The sequence below is a fragment of the Conger conger genome, chromosome 14 (assembly GCF_963514075.1).
Source record: "Conger conger chromosome 14, fConCon1.1, whole genome shotgun sequence".
Lineage (NCBI taxonomy): Eukaryota > Metazoa > Chordata > Actinopteri > Anguilliformes > Congridae > Conger > Conger conger.
In genome coordinates this window covers 31,774,231-31,787,250 of record NC_083773.1, presented here as the reverse complement: position 1 = coordinate 31,787,250, position 13,020 = coordinate 31,774,231, and the positions used below count along the sequence as shown (strand labels likewise).

Sequence of the window (13,020 nt, the reverse complement as noted above, 5' to 3'; positions counted from 1 at the left end):
TCATCATTAGTGGACTGTGGAAAGAAGGACACATCTAGTCTTATATGTATGGTGCCGTACATTTGAATGTTAATATTTATGTTCTTTCGGTTTCCTCAAAAACATTTTTTAAATACTTTCCCTCTCTCTCTCTCTCTCTCTCTCTCTGAATTTAATCTGTAATAATATCAATAAGAGGCGAGACTATCCGAATGTATATTTGGGGAAAGGCAGTATTATGCATCCTTACTCTACGTACACTAAGACCAGGGGGACAACTTTTTAACGCTTTACGACTGGGCGAGATTCCCCGTTGGGTGGAATTTGGACAAAGTTCCTGCCTTTCATATTCCGCGACACTGAAAGGAACAAAAGGCGGTGAAGGGCCAGGTAAATGTAACTTTTAATGAATTGCACGTGCGCTTGTCCACTGCTGTTTTAAAGAAAACGTGGGAAGTCAGCATTTGTAGAGTCGGAGGTCCTTTCTAAATGAAATTACCTGGTTATTTGAGTGGAAGCAATCTCAAGGTAAGGCCGCCACAGGGTGTTTTCCTTATCACCTGTTCATTCTGCAGCTATATTCAGCAACCGAATATTCTTAGGCCAATTACTCTGCAGTTTTGCTTTTGGGTGAACTCAAATCACTGTGGAAGTTAGTGATTCGACTTGGGGGTGATCTGCTTTAATTCGGGACTAAATCGTCCTCCTGTCAAAGTTCCACCCAAACTTCTGGTGCGGAAGTGGAGATGGAATAGGTGAATGTGGCTTAAGGTGTGCATCGTAGAAACTATAGCAGCATCTTTGGGTTGCGTGAAAAGTTTTCAGTTTCAAGCCAGGTGAAACTTGGCACTCAAAGTTTCTCCGCATACTCAGTCAATTACACTGTGAACAAAACATTAATATTATTTCCAGTTGAACCTGCCAACCAAGCAACAGGCTAGCCTATTCTAACCGTGTTACAATCAGTGGGGACATTGGGCTATAATCATTATATAACGACACAATCAGGCACTGTCACTTAGGCAGTTTTAGTCACATCCACTCTTTAATAAGCCATTGGAAAATAATCAGCTTCAATGTCAGGTGTATATAATTCACACCAACACGAATGTGTGAGTTTGTGGTAGACTATGTGACCTCAAATTCCGCTCTCTGCTGCAATGTGAGCCGTTGCGTGGTTGCGCTTGCTGCCGATAACCACAAGTAACCAATTCGCTCATTTTCTGGCCGATACTTTTGGTGCGATTCTGGTTAAAGTTTTCTCACTCGTTAGAAGCCTAAAATTATTTCGTGAATTATTTATAATAAGACGTGATATTTTCGGCCGGGCTCACTGGTCTATACCTGCGCCTCGAGAGTGCACGGCCTAAAAGATTTACCTATATTTATCAGAGCTAATAAAACTGGGTTAGGACCTATTCTTAAGACGAAAGGTGACATCCTGTCCATCACATGGCCTGTGTGCTTACAGGTTGGCACCAATATGTGTGGATAGCCTACGTCACCCTGTTTCTGAAACTTATCTTTTAGCCCCAAGTAAACGTATATGCATATTTATCAGATATACAGAAATAACTGAAAATAATTTCGTATAAGCTATAGCCTATACTAAAAATGACAAGAAAATTATAAAGGATGTTTTGTTTTTGTATTCATTTATAATTACTTTTTGTCAATAAATCTTAGACTAAAATATTTTACCTGCCAGAACTTGATAGTAGGCTAGTATATGAGTCTAACGTGCACCTCCCCCCTGTTGACACGGAACCTGTTCGTCGCTTAAAATTTTTTTAAAGGCCCCTGCCGACCGCCAAGACGAGTCGGCACAAGTCAGCACTGCAAAATCAGGTAGTGGAGACTCGAAGCCTTTTTATATCTGTACCCACAGTGACAATGTATGAATTAATTTGCAGACACTTTTTTCTGGCAATTTATATGTTTCCCTGTCTACTGATATGAACTGGCTACATGCACGAATGATAATCGTTTGAAATGATCAATTTCCGTGAATCTCCGGCAAGATAGTGATGGCAATAAATAATTTCCTTTGCTTCATGGAACTTGCAAGCAAGTTGTTGGAGCGCATCCACAATTAGCCAGGTGGCTACATAGCCCAGATGAGCAAGATATTGGGTCTTGATTTAGTAGCTTCTTCTCCCCATCTGATCTGAGCCCAGGAGCTATAGACCCTGCAGCATATTTTGGGTTTTAGTTTGTTGTCTAAACTGGCCGCTTTGAATGTTTGGAGTAGAAACAGTTCTGTAACTCTACTAGCAAAATGACTTGTATGTGCAGCGTATAGGTTACTGTTCGTCATTTGTTTGTCCACAGGCATCAGTTTCCAGCAGGACTTATAAAGAGAAACTAAAGCTTTAAATTGCATCAGTATTCATTCAGGTGTTTCAGAGGTAATAAATGCAGCTTCTACAATTAACTGATCTATTTGTATTATTATGAACAATAATGTTAGTCTCGTTTTCAACTTTACTTTCAGCTTTAAAATGATTGGGGGTGATTTGTATATTTACATAACAAAATAGACTTTCAGAATAAAACCAAAGTGATATTTCCCAATGAAAGGCAAAATGAAAGTCGCATTGCTTAAGATAAAACGAGGCTAAAGGGGTTGGCTACAGCTTCTACTTATTTTGAAATGTCGAGCATTTTGGCTGTTCTCAGTTCCACGTGAGCACTCCAAAGCCTTGGCCTTGGGGTGATAGGAGCTGATGGCAGCCTCTCCATAGGTTGTTGTCCTGGACTTGGGCACAGCCAAGAGGATTGAATTAGAGGATCTAAGGGTTCTGCTAGGATATTGAGGCTGCAGACCATTGATGTACTCAACCAATAACAGAATCTTACAATCTGTTCTAAACTTCCCCGGTAACCAGTATAGAGACTAACATGACTAATGCATATTTGCTTCCTGCTTATTGTAAAAAATGACTACAGCATTTTGCGCAAGTTTTTGCGTCGTCTTGTTTTCAGAAGACCAGGAAGTGCATTGCAATAGCCAAGTCTACCAGTAGCAAAGCATGTATGAGTTTCTCCTCATCTTGGCTGAGAAGTGGTCTAACTTTTGCGAATTAATTAAAAGCAGGTTTTTCAGGAGATTAAAAAAAAAAATTCAGGTGTTCAGTTTCAGATCCTAAGTAATAATGATAAATGCTAATGTATTGTTTTAAAGATTATTATTCAGAGCGTTCCTTCTGTGGTGTAAGAGAAGCTGAGAACAAGGCCTTATTTGCTCTTTCTGTCTCTTGTAGTGTTGCCATGGTGTCCGTGTATTGCTGTCGGACCCTTGGGCTTGAGAACTTTTTCAGTCAAATTGACTAGATGTTTGACTTTGGTCAAAATAGAAATGCTGTTTTTAAAATGGCTTTGTCCGGGGACCTTCATGATAAGATTGTGAGCTTTAAACAGTTTCTGGGAGCTCTCCATTCCTCATTAACTGCTGCTGTTAATGGCCTATCAACAAAATGGCAATGCACCTTTATGGAATTTATAGACCATGCAGTGAACTCCATAATGTTTGGGACAGACTTTTTTTTTTTTCTTTCTTTAGTCTTGATTGAAGGCTTTTTATTGCCTTTGGAGTCTGTTATTGCATTTGTCAACATGAGGACCAGAGTTTATGCGGCTGAGAAATAAACAGTCAGAGACCTAGATTAAACTTTAGGCATACCAAAATCGACTGTGGATCATTAAGGAGAAAGAGAGCTTGTTGAGCTCAGGTACCACAAAAAGCCAAGGAAGACCACCGCAGGTGATGACTGAAGAGTTCTCACTATAATGAAGATAAACCCCCAAACACCGCTCCAGCGGATCAGAAACACTCTTCAGGAGGCAGGCGTGGCTATGCCGGTGACTTTTGTCCACAAAAGACAAAAACTGAAACAAAAACTGAATTTGAGCGGCTATACTGGCAGGTGCAAACCACTAATTAATTGCAAAAACCGGTTGGCCAGGGTACAGTTTGCAAAGAAGTACCTAAAAGCCTGCAAGGTTCTGAAAAAAGGTCTTGTGGACAGATGCGACAAATATTTATATTTATGAACTGCCCAAGATCCAAAGCAACCCCCTCTTTGGTGAAACAAGGGCGTGGACGTGTTATGGTTTGGGCATGTGTGGCTGCCACAAAATAATGGCTCACTTGTCTTTATTGATGGTGTGACTGCTGATGGCACCTGCAGAATGAATTTTGAAGTGTACATCGTATCTGCTTAACTTCAAGCAAATGCCTCCTTACTAATTGGATTCATCGCATCATCAATGGTGATGCGACAAAAGTTTTAGTTGAGTTTTTCAATGGTTAAAAACTGTGGAGTACACAGCTGGATAAATAAAAAAAGAAGAAAAAAAGATTTGTCCCAAACATTATGGAGCTTTTTCTTTCTGGTCATTTATGCAAATACAAGCTATGAGGGCACTATCCATACTGCTCTGTGACCTGCGTGGAGTCCTTAATCAAAAGGTTGTGTCCGTATCCCAGTGATCAAAATTAATCGGATGTAATCTGAGATTTTTCTGTTAACGTTGGTATTATCCTGCGTAAACTGGTTATTCTTATCCAGTGATTAAGACTCTTGGGGCGCAGTTAATCTGACTGGGTACTTTTGACTTCACTTTGGGGGGTTAAAAATGTTTGTTAAATGTGATTCCACTGTGAAATACTGATCCAAATAAAGAGTGGTTGCTGTGTTTTTTTGCTTTGTGGCAGGTTTAAAAAAAAATAACATTCATACCACCCTCCTGCTCATTTTGGCTTTCTTTTCTGTTCACTGTTGTTCCAGCCAATCACTCTCTGCCATCCTCTGAGCCATTAACACGTCTAAAGCATAATAAGGTCATATTTCCTATTTGCCGGCCGTTGTTATTGTTTCACTATATCCCTGAGCCCTGCCAGATTTGAATATTACTTCGAAGTATTCTTGATAAATGAAAAACGTATTACATTTTATTTAGCGGATGATTTTATCCAATGCAATGTCAAGAGAATGCATGTACGGTGTAGAATTTCTTTCTGCTCAAAATGTTTTGCAGTGTGGAATTATTCTCTGTCAGTGATAAATGGCCGTTTGGTGTAGAATCACTCAGTCATTTCTCTCTGTACTTGGGGTATAAGGATGTTTGATGTTGAAACACTCTGTGTGGGTTGGCCAGGTCTTCATTTCCTCAATTGTGTTGTGGTGCCAGTGGGAGTGGTTTAAAAGGTGTTTAAAAAAAAAAAAATTATTTTAATTTTTTACATTTATTTATATCAATTAATGAAGTTCTGGAAAAGTCAAATAATTGTCTAATGAACTAGTGTGTGTTTGGACCTTTTCCCAGCCTTTCCTCATTATTTCTGAGTGCTAACTTCTGTTTCCAGTCAGACTGTACTGCACTGCATTACATTTTTTGCTTTACAAATTATCCAGAAAAGCTTGCACTTTTACATATTCACTGTTGAAGTTGTGAACGGCTCCCAGGTACAGCAGGCATTTTAACTCTCAGCCGCTGCACTACAATGTCTCTGCTCGTAGGCATACGTTTTAATTAAATTTAATTCAACTGCTAAATCACCTAGTCTTGTGTAGTCAAATGTCAAATCTCACAAGCATGCTATCTTGTGAGACTTCCAAGCTAGCATGTAAGGCTAGCCCCAAGCCTATGTGTATGTCTCTACTCCTTAAACACTCTCCACAAATTGAGCTAGCCAGTTGCTCTAGTGTGAATATGAGCAGGTCTGTGTGCATGAATAACTCTTCTCACACTGGGTCTGATTTACTGTGACCTTTAGCAAGCGCAAAACCTTTTCGCACGTGCAAAACTATTAACCCGACCCCCCGATTGGTCACGGTATTTATTTTGCCCCAGTCATTGGCGGCGTTACTAGTTTTGCACGTGCTGAAGTCCTCAGTAAACCAGGCTCTCCGTGTCCCCCCCCCCCCCCCCCCCCCCCCCAGCGTAGGTACGTGGTGTGACCGAGAGGCTGAAGAGATGTGCTCCAGCAGGGGGATGTGTCGGGGGGAAGACCGCGGGTCGGGCAGCTCTGGTTCTGTGAGCAGCTCCGGGTCCCAGTACGCCCTGTGCGCGCTGGGCGTGGGGCTCATCGCCCTGGGCATTGTGATGATCGTGTGGACCATGGTTCCCCGCCCGTCCCAGGGGGACAGCAACACTACGCAGTCCGAGGATGACGAAACGGGAAATGACCAACAGGGGAAGACCTCGTCGGTGGCCTTCGTCCTGGTAGGGGCGGGCGTGGCCATGCTGCTCCTGGCCGTCTGCCTGAGCGTGAGGAACAAACGGCGGCACTCTGAGCGCATGGCGCAGGGGACGGAGAATGTGAACCGGGCGCAGGGGGAGCCGGGTGAAACGTGAGTGCTGCCCCCTGCTTGAGCGGTAGTGTTATATCAGAAGACCCCCTCACCTGTAGTGTATATACATTATTCAGTTTCAGCTGACTGTGGAGTCCCGTCTGGTTTACATTAGACAGGTTTTCTATAGAGAAATCAGCCTGGGAATTCATTTAGTTGGGGCACACAGGTGAGGTGGGTGTGACTGAATTATGTAAATTTTACCTCTGGGCAAACTGAGAGGAATGTATGTAAATGTAGTGAGTTTCACAACCTGGGGTGTGGCCTGAGTAGAGTGACTAACACCGCTACTCTGCTAAACCAGTCTGTTTAGTTCCTCTGCCAGGAGCTTCTTGTATAACTGTTTTCTGTTTTCAAACGTATTGACTCTGATATAATTATAACCACACAACTATTTTTTTTTACACTACAGAAAGGAGCACACTAATGGCTACTTTCTCCCTCTTATTTGACTGTTTTCATTTTAACTCAATCTTCCTTCCTGGCTCTGGTGATTAATCCCTAGTGACTTGTAAGGAAGAGCAGATTAGATTGTAGTCTACAGTGATGTGTGCATAAATAATATGAATATAATGCGTGTCTGTCTGTACAGGGAAGCGGACCCTCTGCCCAGCTACGACGTCCCCAGCTATTACGACGCGGTGGGGAGCGGCCAGTACCCTGTCCGCCAGAGCAACCTGCGCAACAGCACCTCCCAGCTGCCCTCCTACGAGGACCTGCTGGAGGCCGTGGAGAACGAGGGGGCGCAGCCGGGGGCCGGCGCAGGGCGGGACCCGGCCCAGCCTGCCGCGGCCGCGGAGGCCCCCGCCCCCGCCCCCGCCCCCGAGGCCCGGGCCAACTCGCCCGCCCGCCACAGCACCCGCTCCGGGAAACTCCTCCGCCCCCTGCGCGTGCGCAGGATCAAATCCGACAAGCTGCACCTCAAGGACTTCCGGCTCAACCTGCGCAACCTTGGCCCGGTCACCCTGGAGCCCCTCACCCCCCCTCCGCAGTACGACGACCAGGCGCCCGATTTCGGGGAGAACCTCCCTCCGGCGGAGGCGTGACACCGGAGGGCTCCCGTGTGGAAGGAACACTCCGGCCTGGTGGGGGCGCTGAAGAGTCTGGCGGCTGAGACCGCGGTGCCGAGCCTCCCGCGTTCTCGGCTCAGAGCACAGTAGTGGTGAGAGGTACTCTTAGATACTTTTTTTTTTTTTTAGGTCCTGCATCGAGGAGTAGTCATTGAAATCTGTGTACAGTGACCGAGGAACGGGTGTGTGAAGAGGTGCCGCCATCCTTTACCAACCTGCTCTCTGCACTTGTGATGGAGTCCTACTGGTGTTGTTCACCAATATAATATATTTATAACCATCACATTGACACCATCACATACTGCATATGGTCAGGTGGTTTGGTGCAGTTTCTCTGTAAACTGCAGAACACAGGCCTGTATGCGCAGGTTTGTAAAAACAAAAATTGAAATAGAGTATTGATTGGGTTGTGTTAAGTGTAATTTAAATTTTATACAAATGATTTATTACTTACCCTTTTCTACAATAGGAATCCTCGATAGGGGACTTTTATTTTTAATGAAACAATAAAATGAGTTGATTTAAGCTGTTCTGTGGTTTTATATCCCAATTCTACATTAATTGATTTTCTATTCCAATAGAGAGGTGTGTAAACGCCTTGCTATGCATGTAGAAGCCTGGGAGAAAAAAACAAGCAATATTAAAAGGATTACTGACCATTTCAACTGCAATGATACAAAATAAAAGCTTGGGGATGGTTCACTTTCTGCAGTTGGCTTGATATTAATTAAGTTTAGATGTGTATGTTTTTGATTGGAGTTGTTTTCAGAATCCTTCCTCATGCATGACAACTGCCTGGGTCGATCAAAAACATGCTCTAAACTGAAATGTCGAAAAACTCAAATGAATCATCCCTGTGAAAATGCTGTTAGGGGTGATCTCGAGTCTGGTAAAGTGGTAAACTGTTTGGGTTTATATTGGGTTAGATGGTAAACTGTTTGGGTTTATATTGGGTTAGACATTTCTAGTCCAAGCCTAGGCTCTATCATTCACCAAATGTGACTTGGTGACTGCCATCAACAGGAGCGTGTTACCACATTACATTCTTCAAGATGGGGGGTGGGGGAGAAGGTTAAAAAAAAAAAACCTACACTATGCACACAATCACTTGATCAATTCACTGGCGATAGAAGTGAATGGTGACATTTCCTACATTGAACACAGCAAAAACTGGGATCCGAGATCTGTGTGCGCTTTGTTTGCAGATCCTTCTTTACCTCTGCACTTTTGACATCCTGAACAATATTTTTAAATGTTTAATTCCACAGACTAGCAAAATATCTTTCAAATGACGGCTCATGTATGAATGAATATTTGCAGTTTCCTCTTTGTCCCCACTACAGTTTAACCGCCATATGTCCGTCACAGTGGGCTTCTGCTGTCGGTCATGGGCAGTGTCTGTGGGTTAGTTTCTGTATTCAGGGGCAACATTCTGTGCCTGTTGTCCATGCCTTCCCAAATGCAGGTAATTGATTGATTTTTTTGCTTCAAAAATGGTTTGTTGATTTAACTGACAGGACTTAAGGAGAGTCGTTTGAAAACCTGTTTAAAAAAAAAAAAAAGAAGCAAAATGGTAATGAGCTAAACCCTGAGTTAACATTAAACCAGAGGTAAAAATCAGTGACGCATGTACACTATTTGTAAATTCTATATTACCGTAACTAGCCTGACTGTAGAATTGGTTTGTGCGAAAGCCAGCACACACAGGGGTTTGGAGAAACTCTACCATGGTTAATGTCTAAAGTGAGCTTCTGTTGTCTGTGTCTGCTCTGATTCTATGTTGGGCTTAGCTGAAACTTTAAAGCATAAAATGAATATCTTCTATTGAATTTTCAACTGTTATCTTGTCACTTTTTAGAGAGAGATTGTTGTGGGCTCATTTTTGTAGTAATATGTTTGCATGGATTTCCTTTGTTGCAAACTTGTTAAGGGGGAGGGGGGCAGGGTTCAAACTGTACAATTGTGTAAATATTTATTTTTTTATATCCGTGTCTGAAAGATTGGCCTCACTGCTGAATGTTAATGGGGCTTGGCTGGTGTCATAAAGGTGGAATGGAGACATGGGAATGGAGCAATATCAGTGTGAAAGGGGTTGATGTCATGTCTGTCCTACTGTAACTCTGGAGCTGTACATTAGTATTTTAAAATACAAATCCAATTTGCTGTAAATTTATTTATTTTTGAAAATCCTTCAGTTGTTTACTTTCTATCATAGTTTTTGGGTGAATTAAAACTTCTCTAAATTATTGTGTTTTTTTTAAACATTGTTGTTTCTTCAGTAGGCTACATATTAAGTGAGTTCTGTGTATTTAATTGTCTGACGACTGTATGTTTGGCATCAAGAACTATACCAGGTGGAATTTACTGTCCTCTAGTGGTGATCGGTTACATTTACTGCTTCAAAGGTGACCATAACAAAAAAAAATTCTGCAATTTAGTAAGCCTCTCCTTGATGACTTGTGCATGTTTGGGACCAATGCAAAACTATATGTTTCCAAGGGGAATTTCTTATGGAGCATAAGACAAACGACTGCACCCATTACATTTTAATATGGGGTTTGACACCTTGAGATGGATGCACATTCTAAGCCAGTGATGTCCAATATTATCCTAAAAGGGCCGGCGTGGGTGCAGGTTTTTGTTTGAACCCAGTAGTAACACACCTGCTTATGCTAATGAACTAATCGTGGTCTTTAATCAAGACCTTGATGAGTCGAATCAGTCCTGTGCTAAAACAACAACCTGCACACACACCGGCTCTTTCTGGATACGATTGGACACCCCTGTTCTAAGCCAACTCCACAAGTGGGAGTTATCTGAATAGGGAGGTTTCTGAGGGAAGACGTGTGTCGTCAATTACCTTGCAATTTTTACATAGAATTTAGTCTCAAATCAAATCTTGCTTCTGTGTCAAATTTTGTTCATAATGTTTGGTTATTTGTCATTTTATTTAACCCTAAAATCCCAATAATATTCTGATGTGACCTGCTAAGATGGTAGCACAGTAATGGAAGAATTATGCATATTCCAAATGAGCACAACTGCTAGGCTAAAATGTTAAAAGGGAAAAACCAAACCGTCAGGAAAACAGTAGGAACACATTGTGCTCCACTTAATTTTTGTGCAGTAGGTCATCTGGTTAATGAGAACGAAAGGACAATAAACATAGATTTGTTGGACTATTTACTAAGGAGAGATATCAGCTGTTTTCATTTCAAGAAATGTCTAGATTTTAGACAGATGGCATTTGTAAAATATGTCCTGCAAACCTCACAATGTATTTCTTTCACGAGGTGTCTTGCATTGGTATGCTGCATTCAACTGCATTTGTTTGGGTATTTTCAAATAGATTTTAAAGCAAAGTTTTGGCAACTTCTTCACCCAAAGCCTTCCATTCTTCATCAGATCTACAAAATTGTGCTGTGGAGAGATATCATTCTCAGGTCAAAATACTTTTTTTCTTTATGCAGTTTAGAAAATGATAGCACTTAAATATGAACATTTTAAGCTTTTGGAGAACACGTTTTGTTTCTGAAAATATTTGTGGAAGAAAAATAAGTGCTTGTCAAATTCATGTCTCGATGGTGGCAGCTGTTGCAGTTGTAAAGGATGATTTTTTAAAAATACATATGACCTGCATTAGAGACCCAGTGAGATGAGGATCAGTAATGTTAATTCCTGTCTGGGATTATCTACACTCCACTTATATAAGGGAATGAAGGTGCAGGTCATTCCTCACTCTGTTGTGCAGAACATGATGTGCCCATTTCTGCATAATACTCCTGGGCTGGTTGAAATTTGCTCAGGGGGAAAAATGACTTAAATGTTAAAGTTTGCCTCAGCCCAAGACAGTGATTATAAGGTTATACTACTTTGTAAAGGAAGTGTTAGGCTGACATTACATGTTTTGGAGGATGTGTTTGCTGAGGACTTGGACTCACTTAAGTGATAAAAACATTGCATCTTGGAATGGGCCTACAGTGAGAACATAACTTATTTTCTCACACCTGTGTTTTTCAGTCCAATTCCAGATTCTTTAATAAAACTTGTGCTCTTTCTATTATGCTAATTTTGAGTATGGTTTATTAGAACCACTGCATTAACCAGCTGTGAGTGCTTTACTTTTTTCAAGAATTTAGTTATAACATTTAGTTATAACATTAACATTATAAAACTCTGTTCCTGAAAGGTATTGCATGCATATCTATGTTTTGGAATGGTGAACAATAACAACTCAAATACAGGAAAAAAGGAATGAGTCTTCCCTGCCTTTCTTGTCCAGACTCGTTAAGTATGTCTGCTGATGTGGAGTTGCAGCCAAAGTGCAAGATACTTTGATACTTCCTACACATTTCCAGTTATGTTCTTATCCCAGTTGTTTAATCCCTGACCATATAGGGGTGTGAGTGGCTGTTTTAGACTAGTAATACAGGGTCCAATTGGCTGTTTTACTGAAAATAATTCCATAGTTGTTGTTTGACTGACTGTTTTTCCTCGGAGGTTTTCCAGATCCTGGATGATCTCCAGGCCCTCAGCATTATCAGTGTGTAGACGACAGTGCATGAAGTCCAACTGAAAATTGCCAGTTGGAAATGTGAAATGGGGAAAAATAAGAACAAATTAGTCCATTTTTATGCAACCTGTATGTGTAGGAGGACAAGGAGTATGAAAACAGACAAATGGTATGATCTTGGTAATTGGCCAGTGCAAATGAAATGCGATGGAAAGTTATGACATTACATTACATTAATGCCATTTGGCAGACGCTCTTATCCAGAGCGACGTACAACAAAGTGCATACCCATGACCAGGGATAAGTGCGCTGAAAGACCCTAGAGGGAAGTACAATTTTTTATTTTTTAAAACGAACAACTAAACAACTACGCAAAAATGACCAAACTTAACTATCCAAACACTGCTTACCTAGCCAACTAAAAATACCGATACACAAAGTAAATCACAAAGACAACAATTAAGGTTCACAGGGAGGTAGGGAGGCATGGGGAGAGGTGCTGCTTGAAGAGGTGCGTCTTCGGTTTGCGCTTGAAGGTGGGGAGAGATTCTACAGTTCTGACCTCAACGGGGAAAGAACTGTAGGTAGCCAATTCTAGCCTAAAAACAAACTAGCCACTAATGTGGTATATGGTAGGCAGTGTGGCAGTTGCCATGACTGCTGTGTGATAAATTCAGGGAATTATTTGGTATCTCAAGATTACTTCCATGTGTATCTTGTTGGAATGCCCACATATGGAACAGAATGACAGCATCTGCTCTAGAGGAAACACAGTTGTCAGGCTACTTTTGGCAAGGGTCCCCTTCACTAATAAGAAGGTTATGGTTTAAATAGTTTCATGTACTGCAGCTGTATTGTTGGTATATTAAGATACATGTTTTTCACTTTCGAGAATCCATCGTTCTTTTAAGTTATTAAAATGTGATTGCAGTTATATGTCTGCAGGATATTTAGGTGTGCTGCCGCAATACTTAATAATTCCCGAGGGGGGAGTGTTGCAGGCGCATGCTGCGTTCAGCCGATTCATAAAAGCAGAACTTAAGCTAGAACTTCTTCATCCAAATACTTACATTCTTTATCAAATCTACAAAATGACGCTGTG

At 41.5% G+C, this 13,020-nt stretch overlaps 1 protein-coding gene across 4 annotated transcripts; it reads left to right on the top strand.

Moving 5' to 3' along the window:
- Positions 1–258: 258 nt before the first annotated feature.
- On the top strand, positions 259–9,651 carry tmem51b (transmembrane protein 51b). Of its 4 annotated transcripts, none has more exons than XM_061220223.1 (3): positions 259–369; positions 5,925–6,335; positions 6,928–9,651. In XM_061220223.1, exons 2-3 carry the CDS (start codon positions 5,959–5,961, stop codon positions 7,379–7,381), a joined length of 831 nt encoding a protein of 276 aa, XP_061076207.1. In that variant the 5' UTR covers positions 259–369; positions 5,925–5,958; the 3' UTR covers positions 7,382–9,651. The 4 variants fall into 4 exon arrangements, with proteins under 4 accessions (XP_061076207.1, XP_061076209.1, XP_061076206.1 ...); XM_061220225.1 differs by having other exon boundaries at positions 313–369; positions 5,930–6,335; XM_061220222.1 differs by having other exon boundaries at positions 369–507.
- The last annotated feature ends 3,369 nt before the right edge of the window (positions 9,652–13,020 follow it).